The sequence below is a fragment of the Oncorhynchus mykiss genome, chromosome 22 (assembly GCF_057628025.1).
Source record: "Oncorhynchus mykiss isolate SJ-2025 chromosome 22, ASM5762802v1, whole genome shotgun sequence".
Lineage (NCBI taxonomy): Eukaryota > Metazoa > Chordata > Actinopteri > Salmoniformes > Salmonidae > Oncorhynchus > Oncorhynchus mykiss.
The window spans coordinates 35,071,706-35,098,689 of NC_143043.1; the positions used below are offsets into that span (position 1 = coordinate 35,071,706).

At 42.5% G+C, this 26,984-nt stretch overlaps 1 protein-coding gene and 1 long non-coding RNA gene across 2 annotated transcripts; one reads left to right on the forward strand and one right to left on the reverse strand.

Annotated features, from left to right (window-relative positions):
- Positions 1-13,701: 13,701 nt before the first annotated feature.
- On the reverse strand, positions 13,702-22,660 carry LOC110501714 (transcription cofactor vestigial-like protein 3). The gene is made up of 4 exons (XM_021579457.3): positions 22,251-22,660; positions 21,178-21,541; positions 16,176-16,766; positions 13,702-14,619 (listed from the first exon to the last, which is right to left on the reverse strand). Exons 1-4 carry the CDS (start codon positions 22,371-22,373, stop codon positions 14,582-14,584), a joined length of 1,116 nt encoding a protein of 371 aa, XP_021435132.1. The 5' UTR covers positions 22,374-22,660; the 3' UTR covers positions 13,702-14,581.
- Positions 22,661-22,714: 54 nt separating this feature from the next.
- On the forward strand, positions 22,715-26,870 carry LOC149972847 (uncharacterized). The gene is made up of 2 exons (XR_016490747.1): positions 22,715-22,906; positions 26,321-26,870. It is a non-coding gene; the product is annotated as an uncharacterized LOC149972847 (long non-coding RNA).
- The last annotated feature ends 114 nt before the right edge of the window (positions 26,871-26,984 follow it).

Below are 26,984 nucleotides of genomic sequence, written 5' to 3' on the forward strand. Positions count from 1 at the left end.
GACAAGGGAAACAACAACATTAATGCTGACATGGGGATTAAACTGAGGAATAGACAGATAAAGAGGGGGTGTGAGTCCAATTAAGTACTAATGCTCGTAACGATGGTGACAAGTGTCTTTGATGAGCAGCCTGGCGCCCTCGAGTGCTGGAGAAGGGGAGTGGGAGCAGGCGTGACACATTGCTCATGTTTCTTGGACCAAGCAAGTCTCTTCTTATTATTAGTGTCCTTTAGTAGTGGTTGATTCAAGAAGTCTCCTCTGAACAGTTGATGTTGAGATGTGTCTATTACTTGATCTCTGTGAAGAATTTATTTGGGCTGCAATTTTTGAGGCTGGTAACTCTAATTCCCTTATTCTCTGCAGCAGAAGTAACTCTGGGTTTTCCATTCCTGTGGCGGTCTTCACGCCTAGGTTTACCTCCACTGTACTCACATCCTACCATACCCTTGTCTGTACATTATGCCCTGAATCTGTTCTACCTCGCCCAGAAAGCTGCTCCTTTCATTCTCTGTTCCCAACGCACTAGACGAGCAATTCTTATAGCTATTAGCCGTACGCTTATCCTACTCCTCCTCTGTTCCTCTGGTGATGTAGAGGTTAACCCAGGCCCTGTAGACCCCTGTACCACACCTATTCCCCTGGCTCTATCATTTGTTGACTTCTGTAACCGTAAAAGCCTTGGTTTCATGCATGTTAACATCAGAATCCTCCTCCCTAAGTTTGTTTTATAGATTGCTTTAGCACACTCCACCAACCCTGATGTCCTAGCCGTGTCTGAATCCTGGCTTAGGAAGGCCACCAAAAATTCTGAAATATCCGTCTCAAACTACAACATTTTCCACCAAGATAGAACTGCCAAAGGTAGCTGAGCCGCAATCTACTGCAGAGATAGTCTGCAGAGTTCTGTCATGCTATCCAGGTCTGTGCCCAAACAGTTTGAGCTTCTACTTTTAAAAAGCCACCTTTCCAGAAATAAGTTTCTCAATTTTGCAGCTTGTGTAGACCCTCCTCAGCCCCCAGCTGTGACCTGGACTCCATATGTGAATTGATTGCCCCACATTAATCTTCAGAGTTCATACTGTTAGGTGACCTAAACTGGGAAATGCTAAACACCGCGGCCATCCTACAATCTAAGCTAGATGTCCTCAATCTCGCACAAATTATCAAGGAACCTACCAGGTACAACCACAAATCCATAAACACAGACACCCTCATAGATATCATCCTGACCAACTTGCGCTCTAAATACACCTCTGCTGTCTTCAACCAGGATCTCAGCGATCACTGCCTCATTGCCTACGTCCGTAATGGGTCTGCGGTCAAACGACCACCCCACATCACTGTCAAACGCTCCCTAAAACACTTCAGCGAGCAGGCCTTTCTAATCGACCTGGCCAGCATATCCTGGAAGGATATTGATCCCGTCAGTAGAGGATGCCTGGTTATTCTTTAAAAGTGCTTTCCTCACCATCTTAAATAAGCATTCCCCGTTCATAAAATGTAAAACTAAGAACAGATATAGCCTTTGGTTCACTCCAGACTTGACTGCCCTTGACCAGCACAAAAACATCCTGTGGCGTACTGCATTAGCATCGAATAGCTCCCGCGATATGCAACTTTCAGGTCGCAGTTGTAAATGAGAACTTGTTCTCAACTGACCTACCTGGTTAAATACAGGTGACATAAAAAATGTTTTTTTTTTATAAATTAAAATGAGAGACAGTTTCATCATAGCGCTTGATGGTTTTTGGACTGCACTTGAAGAAACGTTCAATGTTTTCTGCATTGACTGACCTTCATGTGTTAAAGTAATGATGGACTGTCGTTTCTCTTTGCTTATTTGTGCTGTTCTTGACATAATATGGACTTGGTCTTTTACCAAATAGGGCTATCTTCTGTATACCACCCATACCTTTTCACAACACAACTGATTGGCTCATACGCATTAAGAAGGAAAGAAATTCCACAAACAAACTTTTAACAAGACACACCTGTTTATTTAAATGCATTCTGGGTGACTACCCCATGAAGCTGGTTGAGAGAATGCCAAGAGTGTGCAAAGCTGTCATCAAGGCAAAGGGTGGCCACATTGAAGAATCTCAAATATAAAATACATTATGATTTGTTTAACACTTCTTTTGCTACTACATGATTCCATATGTGTTATTTCATAGTTTTGATGTTTTCACTATTATTCTACAATGTGGAAAATAGTAAAAAATGAAGAAAAACCCTTGAATTAGTAGGTGTTTTGAACGGTAATGTATTTTATGGGTTTTTTCTAAGACAACAATTTTTATTTTTATAACATTTTTATTTCTATCTCAGATTATCATTCCCCAAATGTACACCTTAAAAGCATCCCAAATGATGTTGGTGGTCAGCTTTTCTCTGTCCTCTATGTCTACATTTGTAACGGTAATGGTCTTCATTTTTTTGTTTACGTATTTAATACATTTTGGTTTTTGAAGATGCTGTCTGCTCATTCTCCATAATTATTAAGTCACTAAGTATATATTCTATTGGTGTAATTAAGCATGATACAGGAGAATTATCTGATATCACTATATCATGGATTTTAGAACCCTGTCACGACTTCCGCCAAAGTCGGCCCTTCTCCTTGTTCGGGTGGTGTTCGGCGGTCGACGTCACCGGCTTTCTAGTCACCACCGATCAATGTTTCAGTTTCGTTTTGTTTTGTCTGTATTACACACACCTGGTTTCAATTCCCATATCATGTTCCTTATTTAACCCTCTGGCATACATTTCTGTTATGTCCGTGATTGTTGGTGTCTTAAGTGGTTGTTGTATGTGCTAGTGTGAATGTTTGTTCCTATTTGGAATTTTTGCTTGACTTTTTGAGTAAACTCCGTTGTGTTGCTCAAAACCTGTGTCCTGCGCCTGACTCCGCTACATCTCTGCACCCAATCGCTGACAGAATCACGGATCGTTCAAATGGAGTCAGCAGGTGAAGCCAGCCTTTCTCTCCCAGTAGAGGAGCCATCCAGCAGCACACAACCATGTTACACAGTCTAGGGACAGCCATAGATCGCATGCTGCAAACAATAGACAGATGGGAGAGAGGAGGCTTTCATGTCAATCCTACATCATCACCTCCGCCCGCACCTCAACCTACACCGATGTCCACCCCTCCGTCGTCAGGACCCAGTGGGATTCGGCTCTCGCTCCCGGGAACGTATGACGGAACAGCTGCTGGGTGCCAGGGGTTCCTACTCCAGCTGGAGCTCTACCTGGCAGCTGTTCAGCCGGCCCCTTCAGGACGCGAGAGAGTGGGTACCGATTATTGGAGGACCAAAAATTTAGATGCCGATTAATCGGCCGATTTTTTATTTATTTATTTGTAATAATGAACCAGCAACACAACGACAACAGCCACCATCGAAGCAGCGTTACCCATGCAGAGCAAGGGAAACAACCACCCAAGGCTCAGAGCGAGTGGCGTTCACTTCGGTTACACCAGCCTCATCTCGGGAGTTGATAGGCTTGAAGTCATAAACAGCGCAATGCTTGACGCACAATGAAGAGCTGCTGGCAAAACGCACTAAAGTGCTGTTTGAATGAATGTTTACGCGCCTGCTTCTGCCTACCACCGCTCAGTCAGATACTTAGATACTTGTATGCTTGTATGCTCAGTCAGATTATATGCAACACAGGACACGCTAGATAATATCTAGTAATATCATCAACCATGTGTAGTTAACTAGTGATTATGATTGATTGTTTTTTATAACTTTAATGCTAGCTAGCAACTTACCTTGGCTTACTGCATTCGCGTAACAGGCAGTCTCCTTGTGGAGTGCAACGAGAGAGAGGCAGATCGTTATTGCGTTGGACTAGTTAACTGTAAGGTTGCAAGATTGGATCCCCCGAGCTGACAAGGTGAAAATCTGTCGTTCTGCCCCTGAACGAGGCAGTTAACCCACCATTCCTAGGCCGTCATTGAAAATAAGAATGTGTTCTTAACTGACTTGCCTAGTTAAATAACGGTATAAAAAATACATTTAAAATAACATTTTTAAAAAATGGCAAATCGGCTCCCAGAAATACAGATTTCCGATTGTTATGAAAACTTGAAATCGGCCCTAATTAACATGCCATTCTGATTAATCGGTCAACCTCTAGTATAGTGGATAGTGGGCCCACCGAGAGACCAAAGTGAGATGAGTGGAGTCACCACATATACTTCAGGAAAGTGTCTGATGCCCTTCCAGCTCCCCCGTCCCGATCCCTCGTGTAGAGCCCATCTCCACTCTCGCCAATTAACACCATTGGATCGTAACTAGAATGGTAAACAAGGAATAATAATAACTTGACCTCCTCTCCTAATTTGTCCAGAACTCTTATTCATTTCACAACAGGTTTGCAAGTCACATAAAGGAATAAAATGACATTGTAGTATAGATAAATCCTTCCTTCCCTATTTCCCAAACCAACATGTATTGCATTTTCCCTGTGGTCTATAATAAATGGCACAATTTCTACTTAAAATATCAAAGGGACGCGAAAGGGACACATTTTGTAGAATGACCCAGTAATCATGGTGCTCTACAGGCCCTCACTACACCAGAAGAGGCCTCCTCATCTAAAGCAGAGTGGGACTAGAGGGACTCAGAGGCTCATCATCAGTTTTATTTCTGTTTGTCAGCACATTAAGCAGCAAAGAAAACAACATGCTCAAGCGTGTAGCTGAGGGGGTAGCTGGATCCTTAAGTTCAGGGTGAGACTGGAATGTTAGATGAACACAGACCACCTGGTTAGATAGCTCACTCACACACACGCACACACACACACACATTCTACACACACGTGCAGACACACACAGCTGTCCGTCATGAAAAAGAATAATGCCAGTCTTGACACCAGAGTTACGCTAACATTTTTAAAGCTGTTATTTTCCAAAATAAAGTTGATTTCACACTACAACACATACAGCAGCTTGTGCTCCATACATTCCTTAAAGAGGAGTAGACTAGGGTTGACCTCCAAGAGGTTAACTCTGCATGAAGACATGTCTGCAGTGTGTGTAATTGGGAGTGGTTTTTGTGCGCGTGATGTCTGCTCCTCTCACTGGTGGACTTCCTGTCCAGACAAGAAACAGGAAATAGATACCTAAGCATGGTCTAGAGTACCAGACAGGCGACAGACATGTCATGGTATCTTCAACAATCGTCTGAGTATGAGACTGAAACCTTGGATGGTGTAGGGTCATTTCCATAATCTCTGAGGATTTTCTAGACTTTGTAATGTAGGTGGATTCCTGAGAAGACGTTCATGGCTGTCCTACACCCATACAAAAAAGTTGTATATGGGCATACAGTATCTTCTGAAAATATTCCCACCCCTTGACTTTTTCCATATTTTGTTGTGTTAGAGCATGAATTTAAAATAGTTTAAATGTAGATTGTTTTGTCACTGGCCTACACACAATACCCCATAATGTCAAAGTGGAATTATGTTCTAGAAATTTGTACAAATTAATAAAAAATAAAAATGGAAATGTCTTGAGTCAATAAGTACTACCTCTTTGTTATGGCAAGCCTAAATAAGTTCAGGAGTAAAATGTCCTAAAAAAGTCACATTATAAATTGCAATAATAGTGTTTAACATGATTTGTGAATGACTACCTCATCTCCATACCCCACACATACAATTATCAATAAGATCCCTCAGTCAAGCAGTGAATTTTAAACACCAATTCAACCACAAAGACCAGGGAGGTTTTCTAATGCCTCGCATAGATAAAAAAGTAGAAAGGCAGACATTGAATATCCCTTTTTATTTAACTAGGCAAGTCATTTAAGAACAAATTCTTATTTACAATGATGGCTTGCCCAGGCCAAACCCGGACGACGCTGGGCCAATTGGGCACCGTTTTATTTAAAACCCATATATAAATGTGACATATATTAAAAAATATATGATCATGTATTTTAATAAAAATGTATCAATCTCACACACCCCATTCATCAGGTAAAATGTTCTCAGAACATTAGTTATTTTTGTATAATGCATGTATACATTTAAATATATACATAAATCTCACACATAGGGAGATTGACTACTTTGTTGTTTCTTGTATCTAAAGTAGATGATACTTGCCATCTCATTTTGAGATTAGATTGAGATGGTATAGACAACTATTGTAGGTTCTATCATTTTAAAGTTTTGAAAACGCACAGATACCTATCTAAGTATGAATGTTTATTTTCGTATACTATAGTTGTGGCTGCCCATAAGGTTATGGAATCACATTGTTTTGTAAAACATGGCTTAGATATTGTCGTTGTAATAAATGACTAGATATGGTTGTAATTAATTATGTGTATAAAGGTTTACATACAGTATGTCATTGGTTGTAATCCACAATTATTTTGGTCTGAGTCCTCCAAGGATTTCCATTGGGAATTGTTAAGCAGGGGGCTCGTTAGGAGCGCGAGCACAACGGGTTGCGTGTCCCCTCCTCAACAACACTCAAAGAAGACGCCTGTGACAACTCTAACGCCATGCCCAAACTGGACGCGCACACGTGCCATCGTGCGCAGATTGATTTTATCCCCCCACACCAAACGCGATCACAACACGCAGGTTGAAATATCAAAACAAACTCCAATTATATACCAATTATATTAATTTGGGGACAGGTAGAAAAGCATTAAGCATTTATGGCAATTTAGCTAGCTAGCTTGCAGTTGCTAGCTAAATTGTCCTATTTAGCTAGCTTGCTGTAGCTAGCTAATTTGTCCTGGGATATAAACATTGAGTTGTTATTTTACCTGAAATGCACAAGGTCATCTACTCCAACAATTAATCCACACATTAAACGGTCAACCGAATCGTTTCTAGTCATCTCTCCTCCTTCCAGGCTTTTTATTCTTTGGATTTTATATGGCAATTGGCATCTATCTTCATAATAGGGTGTATTACCACAACCGACCGACCTCAGTTCATATTTCAATCACCCACGTGGGTATAACCAATGAGGAGATGGTGTCTGCTTCTATAAACCATTGAGGAGATGGGAGAGGCAGGACTTGCACCGCTTCAGCGTCACAAGTATAACTTATTTATATTTTAGCACTTGGCAATGCAAAGTGGGTGCAATTATTGAATAACGTGTACGTGTACATTTATTTTGCAACGCTCGTAAACGCGATGCGAGTGGTGTGGTCAGCTTGCAATAGTTTCTCCTCCTGTCTCCTTTTTCTTTGTTCTGTTATTAAACAGGTATGTGGTGTACACAAGCACATTTTTTTATAGAAAATGTTAGAGTAGAAAGGGTTACCTGAGTGATACTTGCCTTTTATGTTGAAATTGTAAAGTTTAAAAGTTTACATTTATTGTGTGAAAACTGTTAGCGATCTTGACATTGAGATTACTGGGTTTGCGGCTAAACTAGGCTAGCCCATAGAATAACATAAGACAAAATGGCGAAGTTAAAACTCTGGTATGAATTTATTGATTTATAGCTCCTCTGAGGTAATTTTGTGGCTTCTTATCTACTCCGTTTATATGGTGTAGGCCCTGACATCTCCCCACCCAACAGTTATATATAGTTGAAGTCGGAAGTTTACATACACTTAGGTTGGAGTCATTAAAACTTGTTTTTCAACCACTCCACAAAATTCTTGTTAATTAACAAACTATAATTTTGGCAAGTCGGTTAGGACATCTACTTTGTGCATGACGCAAGTCATTTTTCCAAAAACTGATTACAGACAGACTATTTCACTTATATTTCACTGCATCACAATTCCAGTGGGTCAGAAGTTTACATACACTAAGTTGACTGTGCCTTTAAACAGCTTGGGAAATTCCAGAAAATGATGTCATGGCTTTAGAAGCTTCTGATAGGCTAATTGACATCATTTGAGTCAATTGGAGGTGTACCTGTGGATGTATTTCAAGGCCTACCTTAAACTCAGGCCCTCATTGCTTGACATCATGGAAAAGTTTAAAGAAATCAGCCAAGACCTCAGAAAACAAATTGTAGACCTCCACAAGTCTGGTTCATACTTGGGAGCAATTTCCAAACGCCTGACGGTACCACGTTCATCTGTACATAGTAATCTGTAATACTATGCAAGTATAAACCCCATGGGACCACACAGCCGTCATACCGCTCAGGAAGGAGACGCGTTCTGCCTCCTAGAGATGAACGTACTTCAGTGCGAAAAGTGCAAATTTTATTTCATATTTATTTCATCTTTATTTAACCAGGTAGGCAAGTTTAGAACAAGTTCTCATTTACAATTGCGACCTGGCCAAGATAAAGCAAAGCAGTTCGACACATACAACAACACAGAGTTACACATGGAGTAAAACAAACATACAGTAGAAAAATAAGTCTATATAAGATGTGAGCAAATGAGGTGAGATAAGGCAAAAAAAGGCCATGATGGCGAAGTAAATACAATTTAGCAAGTAAAACACTGGAATGGTAGATTTGCAGTGGAAGAATGTGCAGAGTAGAAATAAAAAATAATGGGGTGCAAAGGAGCAAAATAAATAAATACAGTAGGGGAAGAGGTAGTTTGGGCTAAATTATAAATGGGTATGTACTGTGAGCTGCTCTGACAGCTGGTGCTTAAAGCTAGTGAGGGAGATAAGTGTTTCCATTTTCAGAGATTTTGTAGTTCGTTCCAGTCATTGTCAGCAGAAAACTGGAAGGAGAGGCGGCCAAAGGAAGAATTGGTTTTGGGGGTGACCAGAGAGATATACCTTCTGGAGCGCGTGCTACAGGTGGGTGCTGCTATGGTGACCAGCAAGCTGAGATAAGGGGGGACTTTACCTAGCAGGGTCTTGAAGATGACCTGGAGCCAGTGGGTTTGGCGACGAGTATGAAGCGAGGGCCAGCCAACGAGAGCGTACATGTCGCAGTGGTGGGTAGTATATGGGGCTTTGGTGACAAAACGGATGGCACTGTGATAGACTGCATCCAATTTGTTGAGTAGGGTATTGGAGGTTATTTTGTAAATGACATCGCCGAAGTCGAGGATTGGTAGGATGGTCAGTTTTACAAGGGTATGTTTGGCAGTATGAGTGAAGGATGCTTTGTTGCAAAATAGGAAGCCAATTCTAGATTTAACTTTGGATTGGAGATGTTTAATGCGAGTCTGGAAGGAGAGTTTACAGTCACCTAGGTATTTATAGTTGTCCACATATTCTAAGTCAGAACTGTCCAGAGTAATGATGCTGCATTTAAGAGCAGTTGGAGGCCACGGAAGGAGAGTTGTATGGCATTGAAGCTCGTCTGGAGGTTAGTTAACACAGTGTCCAAAGAAGGGCCTGATGTATACAGAATGCTGTCATCTGCGTAGAGGTGGATTAGAGAATCACCAGCCGCAAGAGCGACATCATTGATGTATACAGAGAAGAGAGTGGGCCCAAGAATTGTACCCTGTAGCACCCCCATAGAGACTGCCAGAGGCCCGGACAACAGGCCCTCCGATTTGACACACTGAACTCTATTAGAGAAGTAGTTGGTGAACCAGGCAAGGCAATCATTTGAGAAACCAAGGCTATCGAGTCTGCCGATGAGGATGTGGTAATTGACAGAGTCAAAAGCCTTGGCCAGGTCAATGAATACGGCTGCACAGTATTCTTTCTTATCGATGGCGGTTAAGATATCGTTTAGTACCTTGAGCGTGGCTGAGGTGCACCCATGACCAGAAAGGGTCCAGATTGTCTAGCCCGGCTGATTTGTAGTGGTCCAGATTTTGCAGCTCTTTCAGAACATCAGTTTACTGGATTTGGGAGAAGGAGAAATGGGGAAGGCTTGGGCAAGTTGCTGTGGGGGGTGCAGTGCAGTTGACCGGGTAGAGGTAGCCAGGTGGAAAGCATGGCCAGCCGTAGAAAAATACTTATTGAAATGTTCAATTATAGTGGATTTATCGGTGGTGACAGTTTCCTATCCTCAGTGCAGTGGGCAACTGGGAGGTGTTCTTATTCTCCATGGACTTTACAGTCTCCCAGAACTTTTTTGAGTTTGTGTTGCAGGGAGCAAATTTCTGCTTGAAAAAGCTAGCCTTGGCTTTTCTAACTGCCTGTGTATATTGGTTTCTAACTTCCCCGAAAAGTTACATATCACGGGGACTGTTCGATGCTAATGCAGAACGCCATAGGATGTTTTTGTGTTGGTTAAGGGCAGTCAGGTCTGGAGAGAACCAAGGGCTATATCTGTTCCTGGTTCTAAATTTATTGAATAGGCATGCTTATTTAAGATGGAAAAAGCCACTGCTCCAAAACCACTATAAAAAAGCCAGACTATGGTTTGCAACTGCACATGAGGACAAAGATCGTACTTTTTCGTGAAATGTCCTCTGGTCTGATAAAACAAAATAGAACTGTTGGTCATAATGACCATCGTTATGTTTGGAGGAAAAAGGGGAGGCTTGCAAGCTGAAGATCACCATCCCAACCGTGAAGCACGGAGGTGGCAGCATCATGTTGTGGGGGTGCTTTGCTGCAGGAGAGTCTGGTGCACAAAATAGATGGCATCATGAGGAAAGAAAACTATGTGGATATATTGAAGCAACATCTCAAGACAGTTAAAGCTTGGTCACAAATGGGTCTTCCAAATGGACAATGACCCCAAGCATACTTCCAAAGTTGTGGCAAAATGGCTTAAGGCCAACAAAGTCAAGGTATTGGAGTGGCCATCACAAAGCCCTGACCTCAATCCTATAGCAAATGTGTGAGCAGAACTGAAAAAGTGTGTGCGAGCAAGGAGGCCTACAAACCTGACTCAGTTACACCAGCTCTGTCAGGAGCAATGGGCCAAAAGGGCAATGCTACCAAATGTGATGAATGTGATGAAAGAAATAAAAACGAAAATAAATAATTCTCTCTACTATTATTCTGACATTTCACATTCTTAAAATAAAGACCTAGAACAGGGAATTTTTAATAGGATTAAATGTCAGGAATTGTGAAAAACTGAGTTTAAATGTATTTGGCTAAGGTGTATGTAAACTTCCGACTTCAACTGTACTGTTAACATGTATTGTGACATATAAGGCACATATGTAATAAACATTTTAATACTACGTGTCACATATATGCACATACTATATACAATGCGTTCAGAAAGTATTCAGACCCCTTGACTTTTTCCACATTTTGTTATGTTACAGCCTTATTCTGAAATGGATTAAATACATTTTTCCCCTCATCCATCTACCCCATAATGACAAAGTGAAAACAGTTTTTTTGAAATGTTAGCAAATTTATATAAAAAACTAAACAGAAATACCTTATTTACATAAGTATTCATACCCTTTGCTATGAGACTCGAAATTGAGCTCAGGTGCATCCTGTTTCCATTGATCATCCTTGAGATGTTTCTACAACTTGAATGGAGTCCACCTGTGGTAAATTCAATTGATTGGACATGATTTGGAAAGGCACACACCTGTCTATATAAGGTCCCACAGTTGTATTTGAAGCTACTCTTCCTGGGGTGGATGCATGTGTCTGTGCCTATTTTTGTGTTGCGTCACAGTCCCTGCTGTTCCATAAGGCATATTTGACAGTACATGTCAGAGCAAAAAAAAACAAGCCATGAGGTCGAAGGAATTGTCCGTAGAGCTCAGAGACAGGATTGTGTCGAGGCACAGATCTGGGGAACGGTACCAAAAAATGTCTGCAGCATTGAAGGTCCCCAAGAACAGAGTGGCCTCCATCATTCTTAAATGGAAGACGTTTGGAACCACCAAGACTCTTCCTAGAGCTGGCCGCCCGGCCAAACTGAGCAATCGGGGGAGAAGGGCCTTGGTCAGGGAGATGACCAAGAACCCGACGGTCACTCTGACATAGCTTCAGAGTTCCTCTGTGGAGATGGAAGAACCCTCCAGAAGGACAACCATCTCTGCAGCACTCCACCAAGCAGGCCTTTATGGTGGAGTGGCTAGACAGAAGCCACTCCTCAGTAAAAGGCACGACAGCCCTCTTGGAGTTAGATTTTTTTTAAAGGCACCCAAAGGACTCTCAGACCATGGGAAACAAGATGCTCTCGTCTGATGAAACCAAGATTGAACTATTTGAACTGATTTTGATTAGATTTTAATGCCAAGCATCACGCCTGGAGAAAACCTGGCACCATCCCTATGGTGAAGCAGGGTGGTGGCAGCATCATGCTGTGGGATGTTTTTCAGCGGCAGGGACTGGGAGACTAGTCAGGTTCAAGAGAAAGATGAACAGAGAAAAGAACAGAGAGATCCTTGATGAAAACCTGCTCCAGAGCGCTCAGGACCTGACTGAGGTGAAGGTTCACCTTCCAACAGGACAACGACCCTAAGCACACAGCCAAGACAATGCAGGTGTGGCTTCGGGACAAGTATTTGAACGTACTTGAGTGGCCCAGACAGAGCCAGGACAATTTAACATCTCTGGAAAGACCTGAAAATAGCTGTGCAGTGACGCTCCCCATCCAACCTGACAGAGCTTGAGAGGATCTGCAGAGAAGATAGGAAGAAACTCCCCAAATACAGGTGTGCCAAGCTTGTAGCATCATACTCAAGAAGACTCGATCACTGCCAAAGGTGAAGTACTGAGTAAAGGGTCTGAATACTTATGTAAATGTGATAATTACATTTTTTTATTTTTTTATTTGCAAAAATATCTAAAAACTCGTTTTGCTTTGTCATATGGGGTATTGTCTGTAGATTGATGAGGGAAAAAAAAGATTTATTCCATTTTAGGGGTCTGAATACTTTCCAAATGCACTGTAAGTGTATATAAGGCATAAATATATATCACATATGCAAATGGCCATATCTTGTATATGTATCCACATATGTGAGTTTAAATAATATACACAGTTTATTAGGTACACCACCAGGCACTCAGTTACTGTGCGATGGAACGTTAGAATGGGCAAAACGAGTGACCTAAGCGACTTTGAGCGTGGTATGATCATCGGTGCCAGATGCACCAGTTCCAGTATCTCAGAACAGGCCGGCCTCCTGGGCTTTTCACGCACGACAGTGTCTAGGGTTTACCGAGAATGGTGCGAAAAACAAAAAACATCCAGTCAGCGGCAGTTCTTTGGGTGAAAACAACTTGTTGATGAGAAGTCGAAGGAGAATGGAGGATGGCAAAAATTGTGCAAGCTAACAGGCAGGCCACAAACAGGCAAATAACAGCACAGTACAGCAGTGGTGTGCAGAAAGGTTTCTCAGAACACACAAATCATTGCTCCTGGTCACAGATGGGCTTTTGCAGCAAATGACCACACCGGGTTCAACTCCTATCAGCTAAAAACAAGACAAATCAGTACCAGTGGGCACGCCATCACCAACACTGGACAATTGAGGAATGGAAAAGCATTGCCTGGTCCGACAAATCTCGGTTCCTGTTGCGTCATGCTGATGGCAGAGTCAGGATTTAGCATAAGCAGCATGGCCCCCTCCTTCCTTGTGTCAACGGTAAGGGCTGGTGGTGGTGGTGGTGTAATGGTGTGGGGAATTTTTTCCTGGCACACGTTAGGTACCTTGATACCAATTCCGTAACGTTTCCATGCCCCAAAGAATTCAGGCTGTTCTGGAGGCAAAGGGTTGTCCTAATAAATTGTCAACTGAGTGTATTGCCATATATTACTTTTCCCTATGGGCAGGTCATTGCTAAACCATGCTGAGTGATGTCCAATTATCTGATACAAAATAAGATACTTTGAGTCAGTTCTTAAAGATGAGGAAATGTTTGCCAATAGAACTTAGCAATTTATTACACATCAGTAATTACATGATTTCTCCGCACATATAGAATACTAGGCAACATGACAACACAGGGTTGGTGAAAAACAATTAGCAACAATCAAACACTTTAAGGAAATGACAATCACATCAAATTAAAGTACTATATACAAAATATATTACAGTCAATTACACACATAGTTACACACATAGCACGAAGTAAAAAAAATATCAGAAAGAGGCTTGGCTGAGCAGTGTTCCCACAAACTAAGTTCTTTAAACAGAACGATCATGTGGTATATTAGGTCCGAAACAGCCAGCTAATACTTTTGGTACAAATTTGAAAAATATTTGGCCAAGAAGTGATCAGAAGTATCCCTGGTGAGTGGTGTGAGGCATGGAGAGTGGTCTAGGCTTCTCCAGTGCTTTCTAAAAGACCTACAGATGTAGGATCTTAATTTGAGAAAGTTTGCTACAGCAGTAAAATAATCCTGCAGCAACAGGAAATGTGAATTATTATCTGGATTATAATAAATTGACATGTTTGTAGGGGTTTATACATTTCATTCATTAGGGAAAATTAAGTCTAAAACCTCAAAGTGGAAATTACAAACTTTAGAAGCCTTTTTAAAACTGAAATACTCTACAAGTTTGCATTTCCTGCTTTGCAGTAAAATTCTTATCAATAAAAGAATGATCAAATTAAGATCCTACATCTGTAAACCCACCCTGGACTTTTTCTAGTGAGCGGAGAGTCTTCTACTTGAGAGTGAGTACACAGGAAATGTGTTGTGGTTCCAGGGGGTTCTGTTAGAGCTGGTCACAGCTCAGTGCCAGGGTGATGTCACAGTGATGTCATATCCTCTCTCTCAGAACCAAACAGTATTGACTTTGTCCTGATCCAGACCTGATAAGAGCGTGAGAGAGCATAACATCAACTTTTAGATTCAACAAAAACGTAGCATGCATGTAGACATCAGTGGAGGCTCCTCAGTGAATTTCATAAAAATAAAAATAGTAAAACATTTAAAAAGTTATCCTTTTTAGATTAAACTATACTAAATATATTCACATGTCACAAAATAATTGATTCAACCACACTGTTTTGAAATGAAGGTCTACAGTAGCCTCAACAGCACTCTGTAGGGTAGCATAATGGTGTAGCCAGAGAACAGCTAGCTTCCGTCCTCCTCTGGGTACATTGACTTCAATAAAAAACTTAGGAGGCTCATGGTTCTCACCCCCTTCCATAGACTTATACAGTAATTATGACAACTTCCAGAGAACGTCATCCAATCAGAGCTCTTGCAGCATGAACTAACATGTTGTCCACCCAATTAAAGGATCAAAGAATGAAACTAGTTCATAAAGCATAAGCTACAGCTACCTAGCTAGCATCGCAGTGCATAAAATGTGGTGAGTAGTTTACAAATAGAGAAAAAGACAAATGTTGAACAGTTTTTAACAAATGAATTAAGGAGAAGCAAGAGACACAGAGAGAGAGAGAGATATTTAGTCATTTATTTTCACTTTCACTTTGCTAGCAAATGCAGCTAGCTAGCTAGTTTAGCCTACTCAAACACCCGGCTCAAACAGAGGGATACTATGTTAGCTACCTGGCTATGCTATGCCTATCTAGCACAACACTGGAACTCTTACAATTCAAGGTAAGCTTTTGGTTTTACAAATGTATTGCCAACAGTGTAACTGCTAAAGTGCTTATTCAACTGCTTACTGACTGCACACTGTAACGTTACTGCATAATTGTAGCTATGTTGACTATGACGTTACTTTGGCTAATATGGTGACAACGATGTAGGCTGTGTGTAGCGGTTATGATTTGGCATGGAAAGGGTTTTCACCTGGACACATTCAGCTGATGTGTTGTGCATTGAAGTCCTCAAGCAAAGGGAAAAGGTGAGAGGAGAAGAGTGCAAAGATGCGAGAAAGAATACAACGTGGTGGCTATGAAAGTGAACTGTGTTTACATGTTATCTATGGGGGGGGGGGGTATTCATTTCACAGATTCTGTTGTAAACGTTTCTTAAACAGAAGCAGACGGAACGGAATGTACAACTGTTGGACTAATGATTACACACTAAATCAGATAGATTCAGGCAAGAGTGTACAAGGCAGTATTTAATGTGTCTGACCATGTGTCACTGTCTGTCACCTCAATTTTCTCTTAACCTGTGTGTACCTACGTTAAAAAAAACTTGCATTCATAGGCTAGGTTGTAGCAGAAAAATTCAAGTATCATGTAGTAGCCTAAACCTATCAATGTTACATCGAACTGGGTGAATGGAATATGAATGACAGCCATTCAATATGCTGTAATAAAAATAAGGCCATGCGGATGAAAGAAAAATCATCCCTCTTCTTAAATGGCACTGACCACCACTGGCAGACATACAAGAGAGAGAGTGCATGTGTGTGTATGAATGCTCCAAGTCCGGGGCTTACCTGAGTCGTAGGTATCCAAGGGTGTGTGTAGAGCTGCGGGCCAGGCTGGGGGGGTCAGGGTGGGGGGGTTGGGGCTGGCCTGCTCCACCTCTATCTTCACACCACTGTGTATCCCTGGGCTCTGGCTGCTGTGTGTGTTACTGTGTGTGTTACTGTGTGTGCTATGTCCAGCAGGGCTGTGGGCTAGGGGGCTCTGAGTCTTCACACCAGGCAGGAGCAGAGGGCTGAACCTGGGGTCTAGGCCTGGGTCATGGGACGGGTGGGGATGTATGACCGGGTGGGTGTGGTGGGGGTACATGTGTGTGTGAGGGTGTGTGTGTGTGTAGACATTGTGGGCGTGTGTGTAGCTGGCGGATGTCTGAGGGTTGCGGCTGTAGGCCCAGGGGTCTGGGAGAGAAGCTGTAGGAGGGAGGCTGGGCTGGGGCAGAACGTGGCCAGTCCACAGCGCACTGTCTGGTGCATGGAAGGCTGCTGGGCTGGGGGAGAAGTCTGGGTGGACGGAGAGACAGGGGCTGGTCTGGGACGGGTAACCTCCACCCCACAGAGAGGAGGACAGGGAACCACACTGGGCCTCCGAGAGAGATACACTGTCTGTGAGAGGGAGGGAGGTCATTTGTATGAGAAGAGGTTGTTATGGACACAAGTTTCTACCATGTAATTGTATTAATTCTAGATAAAAAGTAACAGTAAAATGTAAATTTACAGTAAATTACTGGCAGCACAGAAGTCAGTAAATTACTGTAGATTTACCGGAAATGAACTGTAACAAATGCACAGCATATTACTGGAACACCTGACTATAGTAACATGCTGTATTTCTATAATTTACAGCACATTACTGGAACACCTGACTATAGTAACATGCTGTATTTCTATAATTTACAGCACATTACTGGAACACCTGACTATAGTAACATGCTGTATTTCTATAATTTACAGCACATTACTGGAAGAACAGAGGTTAGTATACTGCTGCAGACTTACAGTGCAGGTCTCTTTACTTGCTGTGACTGTGGTATATTCTTATTTACCCTCATTTTAATACACTGACTGTAAGTCGCTCTGGTTAAGAGCATCTGCTAGATGACCAAAATGTAAATGTGAAAATTAACACTTGCTAGGCACACTGCTTGGCATAATTATAATGACCTCCACCCCTAAGCAAGGCCATGTCATTAGGATAATACCCAGCAGTGTGCTTTGCAAATGTACATTTTAAACATTTACATTTTGGTCATTTAGCAGATGCACATGTCCAGAGTGACTTACAGTCAGTGCATTCATCTAACATTGATTTAGAAAAACAACACATATCACAGTCATAGGAAGTAAAATGTTTCTGGAAACAACTTTGCCCATCTTTGGCTAGTGCAAAGTGTGATACGGTCATTTTCACAGTAACGTGCCAATAGCTTACTGTGACTTAAAGGAAAATGCAGCACAATGATGCAGTACAATACTGTAAAATGTGCCTACTATACTGTAACAAATGAAATGCTACTGTAAATGCTACAGTAACCAGTTTTTTACTGTAATTACTAGTGGTGCGGAAACAAAGCTTCCTTTCCAGACAATTGTGTTGAAAATAGGTTCATTAAATGGTGTGTCATTAGCCTAGTGGTTGCAAGTTCAAACCCCTGAGCTGACAAGGTACAAATCTGTTGTTCTGCCCCTGAACAGGCACTGACCCACTGTTCCTAGGCCATCATTGAAAATAAGAATTTGTTCTTAACTGACTTGCCTAGTTAAATAAAGGTAAAATTTTAAAAAAGTGTTCGCAATGCACATTAGTGACTTCTGCTGGTCAGCAATAAATAGCAATGAGTGATTATAAGCTAGGTTTTTTTCCCTCTACTGATTTCATCAAAACTCTGTAGCGCAGCAGTAAGTCGTTGGCTTTAATGGATTGCCAGGTTTGCATCTTACATCATGTTTCCCTTTTTTGCCAACAAGTTTACTATTTTTCTAAAATAGAATCTATGGCATTTTTTAGGATGCTTATTAAGACAGCTTATTGTATTTATTTTTTATTTTTTTATTGAACCTTTATTTAACTAGGCAAGTCAGTTAAGAACAAATTCTTATTTTCAATGACGGCCTACCAAAAGGCAAAAGGTCTCCTGTGGGAAGAGGGCTGGGATTCAAAATAAATACCATATAAATACACAGTGGGGCAAAAAAGTATTTAGTCAGCTACCAATTGTGCAAGTTCTCCCACTTAAAAATATGAGAGAGGCCTGTCATTTTTATCATAGGTACACTTCAACTATGACAGACAAAATGAGAAAAATAATTTCAGAAAATCACATTGTAGGATTTTTAATGAATTTATTTGCAAATTATGGTGGAAAATAAGTATTTGGTCACCTACAAACAAGCAAGATTTCTGGCTCTCACAGACCTGTAACTTCTTCTTTAAGAGGCTCCTCTGTCCTCCACTCGTTACCTGTATTAATGACAACTGTTTGAACTTGTTATCAGTATAAAAGACACCTGTCCACAACCTCAAACAGTCACACTCCAAACTCCACTATGGCCAAGACCAAAGAGCTGTCAAAGGACACCAGAAACAAAATTGTAGACCTGCACCAGGCTGGGAAGACTGAATCTGCAATAGGTAAGCAGCTTGGTTTGAATAAATCAACTGTGGGAGCAATTATTAGGAAATGGAAGACATACAAGACCACTGATAATCTCCCTCAATCTGGGGCTCCACGCAAGATCTCACCCTGTGGGGTCAAATGATCACAAGAATGGTGAGCAAAAATCCCAGAACCACACGGGGGGACCTAGTGAATGACCTGAGAGAGCTGGGACCAAAGTAACAAAGCCTACCATCAGTAACACACTATGCCGCCAGGGACTCAAATCCTGCAGTGCCAGACGTGTCCCCCTGCTTAAGCCAATACATGTCCAGGCCCGTCTGAAGTTTGCTAGAGAGCATTTGGATGATCCAGAAGAAGATTGGGAGAATGTCATATGGTCAGATGAAACCAAAATATAACTTTTTGGTAAAAACTCAACTCGTCGTGTTTGGAGGACAAAGAATGCTGATTTGCATCCAAAGAACACCATACCTACTGTGAAGCATGGGGGTGGAAACATCATGCTTTGGGGCTGTTTTTCTGCAAAGGGACCAGGACGACTGATTGTGTAAAGGAAAGAATGAATGGGGCCATGTATCGTGAGATTTTGAGTGAAAACCTCCTTCCATCAGCAAGGGCATTGAAGATGAAACGTGGCTGGGTCTTTCAGCATGACAATGATCCCAAACACACCGCCCGGACAACGAAGGAGTGGCTTCGTAAAAAGCATTTCAAGGTCCTGGAGTGGCCTAGCCAGTCTCCAGATCTCAACCCCATAGAAAATCTTTGGAGGGAGTTGAAAGTCCATGTTGCCCAGCAACAGCCCCAAAACATCACTGCTCTAGAGGAGATCTGCATGGAGGAATGGGCCAAAATACCAGCAACAGTGTGTGAAAACGTTGTGAAAACTTACAGAAAACGTTTGACCTCTGTCATTGCCAACAAATGGTATATAACAAAGTATTGAGATAAACTTTTGTTATTGACCAAATACTTATTTTCCACCAAAATGTGCAAATAAATTCATTAAAAATCCTACAATATGATTTTCTGGATTTTTTTTCTCATTTTGTCTGTCATAGTTGAAGTGTACCTATGATGAAAATTACAGGCCTCTCTCATCTTTTTAAGTGGGAGAACATGCACAATTGGTGGCTGACTAAATACTTTTTTGCCCCACTGTATAGGACAGAACACACATGACAACAAGAGAGACAACACTACATAAAGAGAGACCTAAGACAACAACATGGCAAGGCAGCAGCACATGACAACACAGCATGGTAGCAACACAACATGATAGCAGAACAACATGGTAGCAGCACAAAACATGGTACAAACATTATTGGGCACAGACAACAGCACAAAGGGCAAGAAGTTAGAGACAACAATACATCACGCAAAGCAGCCACAACTGTCAGTAAGAGTGAAAAAGCATATCATCGAACGAAGCGTCAGACGTCAATGACGTACTTCTGATAAAGTGATACACGCATCGGCACACTGCTTCGAAGTTAGCTGCTTAGCCCTTTTGACACATGCCTCGGAGCTCCAATATCAAGCGTAACATCACTAGTAATTACATGGGATCAGCAGGTTCGCTGCTAGGTAGTTGTATATTACAGCATACCAGTGACTATTTGGTGTTTTATTTCACTTGCACTTGTAGAGGCCTTAAAAAGGCTTCTAAACTGGCAGTGACTACAGGGCCAAACAGATCAAAAGGACATGGCTAAACACTCAATCATTAAAAGTTTGAGACTTGCTGCCACTCTGATCTTTCCCCTATATACATTTAATTGTTAGGAAACTACTACCACATTTCACTTAAATTGTTACAGCACTTTCACTAACAGATGCAACAAGTATAGTCTCAAATGTGTTTATGAGCCACAACAATACCATGCACCCACAAAATGGTTTTGGCATTCCAAAATTACAGTATGGTACTGTATTCTGTGGGGGTGGAACTCAATTATATAAATTACTGGTGGCACAGAGACCAGTAAATTACTGTAGATTTACAAGACAAAAATAAAAACAAATACGGCATGGTACTGTATTCTGTGGGGTACAGCATTCTCACTAAGGGGTGCAACAAATATAGCCTCTTACAAGGCCTGCCTTGAAATATGTTAATGAGCCATACATTATTTTGCAGACCAAAACATGTCCCCACTATGCAGCATAACACAGTATTCTGCTGTAAATATACAGTAGAACAGGTAATGCAGTATTTTATTGTAAAATTGCATTGATCTTTACAGTACTGTACTGTATAGAATTACAGTATAAAACTTTTTTTGCTGTAAATGTACAGTAATTTGTTACAGTGAAAGATAATACGAATAAGACTGTTTTCAGGTGACATAATTCAAACTATGAGTAATGATATGAAAGTCCCTGTGTGTTCCTACCTTTCCACAGTCCAACCGAGGCAGAGGTGTGCATGGGGGTGGTCCTAGACGTCTTCATCTCTCCAGTGAAGGCACTGGTTTGGTTCAGAGCCCTAGAGAAATGTTCATCCACCACATCCCCAATGTCACCATGGAAATAGGTGAACAGAACACACCTGGAGCTCAGGTACTCTGCCTCAGCAGGCTGGCTGTCCTTCCCAGTACCCCCACAGCCCCTCAGCCCAGAACCCTCCAGACCCCGTTGGACCCAATGCTCCCCTGCCAGTCTCCCCCCTCCTCCCCCACGCTGCTGTTGCTGTCTCCCCCCTGGACAGTGCTGCTCTTCGCTGTCCTGCTGCATCCTGCTGTACACACCCAGCTTCTTCTACAGAGAGTGAAAGAGAGAAAGAGAGAGAGAGAGTGCACGAGAGATAAAGTTAAAGTACGAAAAATTAATCTCAAAGCTTCAGCCATGAGAGCACCATCTGTCTGTCTATTTTGCGCCACAACGATCAAGCCACATGATTAAACGTGTGCGCCACATACACTGAACAAAATAGCCTACATCAATGCCCTTGTTAAAAGTCATACTATCCGTTACAAACTTCAATTTTCTATGACCTCCATTTTAAAGGAAAACGAATCATCTTTACAGACCGAAGTTTATTCAAGAAGTTGTAGGGTGTTTCTCAGCGTGTGTTCTGGTGAAAGTATGTCAACTATGAAAATGCTCGTGGCCGTTCCAAAAGAACCATCATCATCAACATTCCTGAGAGACAGTGACGAGTTGTCATTAGCCGACACCCTTCTCACGGAACGAGGAGATGAATCATCCTAGTCATTATACCTGCTCGAAATGCATGGCGAGAAATGACCGCTTCAACTTTTCGAATTGTAACTTTATGAGTTCTGTGGTACACGGGAGTCAGGACTTTTCGCTGTGAACTGACATCTGCAACGGGCCAAAACTTTCAGCACGGAGTGTATTCGTGCCTAAAGCACCCGGACAATTATGGGAACACTAAAACAGCATAGTATTAAAAATATATATATATATTACAAAATATTTTAGTGCAGTGTGTGTGGATACCCACCTGCTGCTGGTGCTGTTGATGATGGTAGTATGCCGCTTTGTAGGCTGCTGCCGCTGCTGCTGAAGACGCAGGGAGATAGTGAGCTCCATAACTCTGGTAAAACATCACATCCAGACAACTCATGGCTGAGACGGCGCTGTCAGGGGCTCAGAGAGAAACACAGCCTGGATCAGCGCTCCTCAAACTGATGTAATCCTCACATCCACCGCTGCCTCCATATAAACCATGACTGTGACAATAGGCATGCTGTCGGTGAAAGGAACTGTTTGCATAAAGACAATACCGAATCACTAGGACCAACACCTCATACTGTGCCAAACCAAACCCGAGTGAAAGTGAACAAAAGGTACGGGACAAACTCCACTTGGTTATTAGAGCTACACTGATTGGAGGAAAGTTTTAACGGTACTGTATATAGAGGGAGAGGAGGGATAGGACTCTGCGTGCACACGCCCATGGAACTCATACACGCGGCTCGAAGTGGAGAGGTAGGATGAGGTATGATGAGTGTAGCTGCCACTTGAAGATTCATTCAATCAATCACATGTATTTAATTTTATAAATCCCGTTTTACATCAGCAGTTGTCACAACGTGGTCTACAGATACCAAGCATAAAACCTCAAGACTTGGCCTCGAGTTTCAGTGAAATGTAATTGTAAGTATCTTCAGATAAGTGAATGTAAATATTCAGCATTGTGTCATAGACTATCTTTCATTGTATGTTGATTGTCATTTTAACCCAGTGAGTGTAGTCTATCCATCGAGTGTAGTCTATCCATCGAGTGTAGTCTATCCATCGAGTGTAGTCTATCCATCGAGTGTAGTCTATCCATCGAGTGTAGTCTATCCATCGAGTGTAGTCTATCCATCGAGTGTAGTCTATCCATCGAGTGTAGTCTATCCATCGAGTGTAGTCTATCCATTGAGTGTAGTCTATCCATCGAGTGTAGTCCATCCATCGAGTGTAGTCCATCGAGTGTAGGGTATCCATCGAGTGTAGTCTATCCATCGAGTGTAGTCCATCGAGTGTAGGGTATCCATCGAGTGTAGTCTATCCATCGAGTGTAGGGTATCCATTGAGTGTAGTCCATCCATCGAGTGTAGTCTATCCATCGAGTGTAGGGTATCCATTGAGTGTAGTCCATCCATCGAGTGTAGTCTATCCATCGAGTGTAGTCCATCGAGTGTAGGGTATCCATCGAGTGTAGTCTATCCATCGAGTGTAGTCCATCCATCGAGTGTAGTCCATCGAGTGTAGGGTATCCATCGAGTGTAGTCTATCCATCGAGTGTAGTCTATCCATCGAGTGTAGTCCATCGAGTGTAGGGTATCCATCGAGTGTAGTCTATCCATCGAGTGTAGGGTATCCATTGAGTGTAGTCCATCCATCGAGTGTAGTCTATCCATTGAGTGTAGTCTATCCATCGAGTGTAGTCCATCCATCGAGTGTAGTCTATCCATCGAGTGTAGTCCATCGAGTGTAGGGTATCCATCGAGTGTAGTCTATCCATCGAGTGTAGGGTATCCATTGAGTGTAGTCCATCCATCGAGTGTAGTCTATCCATCGAGTGTAGTCCATCGAGTGTAGTCTATCCATCGAGTGTAGTCTATCCATCGAGTGTAGTCCATCGAGTGTAGTCCATCGAGTGTACTAACCTATAGTAGAACATTTGGCATAGTTTTCCAGTAAACTTGGCAGGTTCTGACATGACCCCAACAAAGGGAGAAAAAAGAAAGAGGCAGGTTAGACTGCAGTATAAAAGACTCCCATAAATTCTGTAACAGAGGGATGTCAACATTATTACGTACTTATATAACTATATTCATACTTCACTGAATAAACCAGTGGAACCAAGGAACTGAACCACACTGACTGACTGCATTCACCTGACTAGGATATTCTCTTCCCAAATCCAAATCAAAAGATTTTGAATAGGAATCAGGAATACATTGCGTTTCCACACACCCACTCCTCTTAGATCTATAATAAGAACCTGTGTGAAGGGGCCAGGGTTTGGTTTGGAACATGTCCCTTAGCTGTCTTTGGTCCTTTGGCTAGTGAGGAACTCAGTGGAAGATGTCAATGAGTGATCTGCTTCCACCTGCTGGTGACATCACAGAGATCACTGCTCTCAGATCGACAGGTCTCACCATAGAATAACTTAATTGAATAGGATCTCTGTGGGTCTCACCACTCCTTTCTGACCCTGAGTAAACCTTGTGTTTCTCACATGGCTGGTGCTTCTGTCCCAGGCTCCCAGCTATAGACCTGAATAAAGATTGTAAATGGTCCTGGCCTGTGATTTCAGACCAAACTCTGTAGATGGTGTGTCCGTGTCAGTTTTTGTAGAGCATAGACAGCTGTTCTTGAATGGCATGTGCAGAGGAGAGGAGACGAGAGGGGAAGAGAGAAGAGACAGGCGGGGAGGGGAGGAGGGGAGGAGAGGATAGGGGAGGGCAGGGAAGAGGAGATGGGAGGAGAGGAGATGAGAGGGGAGGAGAGGAGAGGGGAAGAGAGTGGAGGAGATGGGAGGGGAGGGGAAGAGAGGGGAAGAGATCAGAGGCTGTAAACAACAGAAGTGCTGCTGAGGATGATGGTGATGATGATGACGGTTATTATGGGGATATTTTTGGGAGAAGAGAGGTGAGCCTGCAGAGGACATTCAGCTGATGCCTGGTCTGGTTCAGACCCTCAGTGTAGAGGAGAGCAGGATAATGAGAGGACTACAGATAACAGAGAGATGTCTGAGTTCGCTGAGTCCACTTGTCTCTCAAGTGAGTTCCATGATGAAGCCTGACGTCCCACGCTGCTTTTCATACACGCTGGAGGAACAGCTGCCCTACACACATACACGCACACACGGAGAAATGACGTGCACACACATACACAAGCGCACACACACTCAGGGGCGAAGATATCAGTGTGTATATCCTGAGGTGCTCATTCACACTGGTCATCTCATTACAGAAGAACTCTGTGTAAAGTGTCTAAATGTTCGTAATACTGCTGTTTTATAATCCCTGTGATACTCAAACTTATGTATGTGATGTATAAATTAATGCGATCTTGATATTATTTATTATTGATATCAGTGTGTGTTGTTTTGCCCCAGTTTTAGAAAAAGGGGTCACACGTCTGAGATGTAGGAACATCAAATCCTGTGTGTATTATTGACTATAAGAGCTATACAGGTTATGGGGCAAAGCTCTATCACTCTCCCTATTTTCTTTAAAAAAAATCTTTCTCTCTTTCTCTCTCTCTAGCTCTCTCTTCCACATACACAGTTAGTATGCCACATTATGCTTTTGACATTTGATCCATTCTGACAGGGCAGTAGTTAGGAAAGATAATATGGTGGTTATATTATTGATTTCCTGATTCAGCCCTATTCCCTGTAGCTGTCAGATATGATGAGGTGGTGTGAGGGGCTGAGGCTGAGACAGGGGGTAACTGTTCCATTCACTTTGATGATGCCGCACGCTGCAGATGGAAGCTGAATTATTCAGTCTTGGTTTGATGATGTGTTAGGTCTGGAACTGTGGCATAGTCAGAGGCAGGTTTTGATGATGTGTCTTTGGGCTGTGAAAGTGAGGCAGTGTTACAGACGGAGACACACACACACACACACACACACACACACACACACACACACACACACACACACACACACACAGAGCTAAGGACCCCACACAGATGCTTCAGTCCTCAGGGTCTCTCACTAAATACATTTCTCTCAGGGTCTCAGTCACATCTGGAGGTGCAACTCTCTCCTATCCTATCCTATCCTCTCTTCTCCTTTCTCTCCTCTTCTCGCTTTAATGAGATCATTATTAGAGGATGTTTAGAAGGGAGGTGAGGAGAATCACAGGGATTAGAGGAGGCGGACATGCAGGGATAAAGGCAGTTTGTAACAAGTGCGCTGAGAGTCGGGAAGTTGAGGGAGTGAATAAATAAATAAAATAAACATCATTCCCTAAACTTGCTTCCCGACTCTCAGCACATTTGTTACAAAATAACACCTCACCTAAGTATCAGGGTGTTTTTTTAAATTACATTTTTCTGTGTCAGAGTAATGACGTTGGGTCCGGGAACTGCTACAGGTTCTCATGCCTCAACCAGATCGCCAGGCTCCCCTGTCTCAGCCGGCACGTCGGGCTTTCATGCCTCAGCCGGATCGCCAGGCTCCCCTGCCTCTACCGATCTGTCAGGTTCCCGCGCCCCAGCTGACACGACAGGTTCCAGTACCTCAGCTGGCGTGACAGGTTCTCGTGCATCAGCAGGGGTGACCCGTCCGCTCCTGATCCCTGGGTTCGTCCCCTTTGTCGGCGTCCTGCGGCTGGGGCCGTGCATTGGGGAGGGGGTGCTGACACGTATACTCCCTCTCCGGCCTCTAGGTCATCAGGCTGCTGATTATCCCACACACCTGTCACCATCATCTTGCGCACCAGCACCTCATGACTCTCACCTGGACTCCATCACCTCCTTGATTATCTTCCCTATATCTGTCACTCCCCTTGGTTCTTTCCTCAGTTGTTATTGACTATGTTTTCATGTCGGTGTTTTGTTTGTGGTTCGTGTTCATTGTTTCTTTTATTTATTAAAACTCTCACTCCCTGAACTTGCGTCCCGACTCTCAGCGCACTCGTTACACAGTTGTTTGTTTTCTGCCCATGTTATGCTCAAAGAATGAAACTCATCCACTGGGTTAGATCTCAGAGGGCTGTAGTGTTTT

Coding starts and splice junctions, on each gene's coding strand:
- LOC110501714 (XM_021579457.3), bottom strand. CDS start 22,373: ATGAGTTGTCTGGATGTGATGTTTTACCAGAGTTATGGAGCTCACTAT. Junction 16,767..21,177: donor CTCGGTTGGACTGTGGAAAG/GTAGGAACACAC, acceptor TCCCTCTCACAG/ACAGTGTATCTCTCTCGGAG. Junction 14,620..16,175: donor CTTGGATACCTACGACTCAG/GTAAGCCCCGGA, acceptor CGCTCTTATCAG/GTCTGGATCAGGACAAAGTC.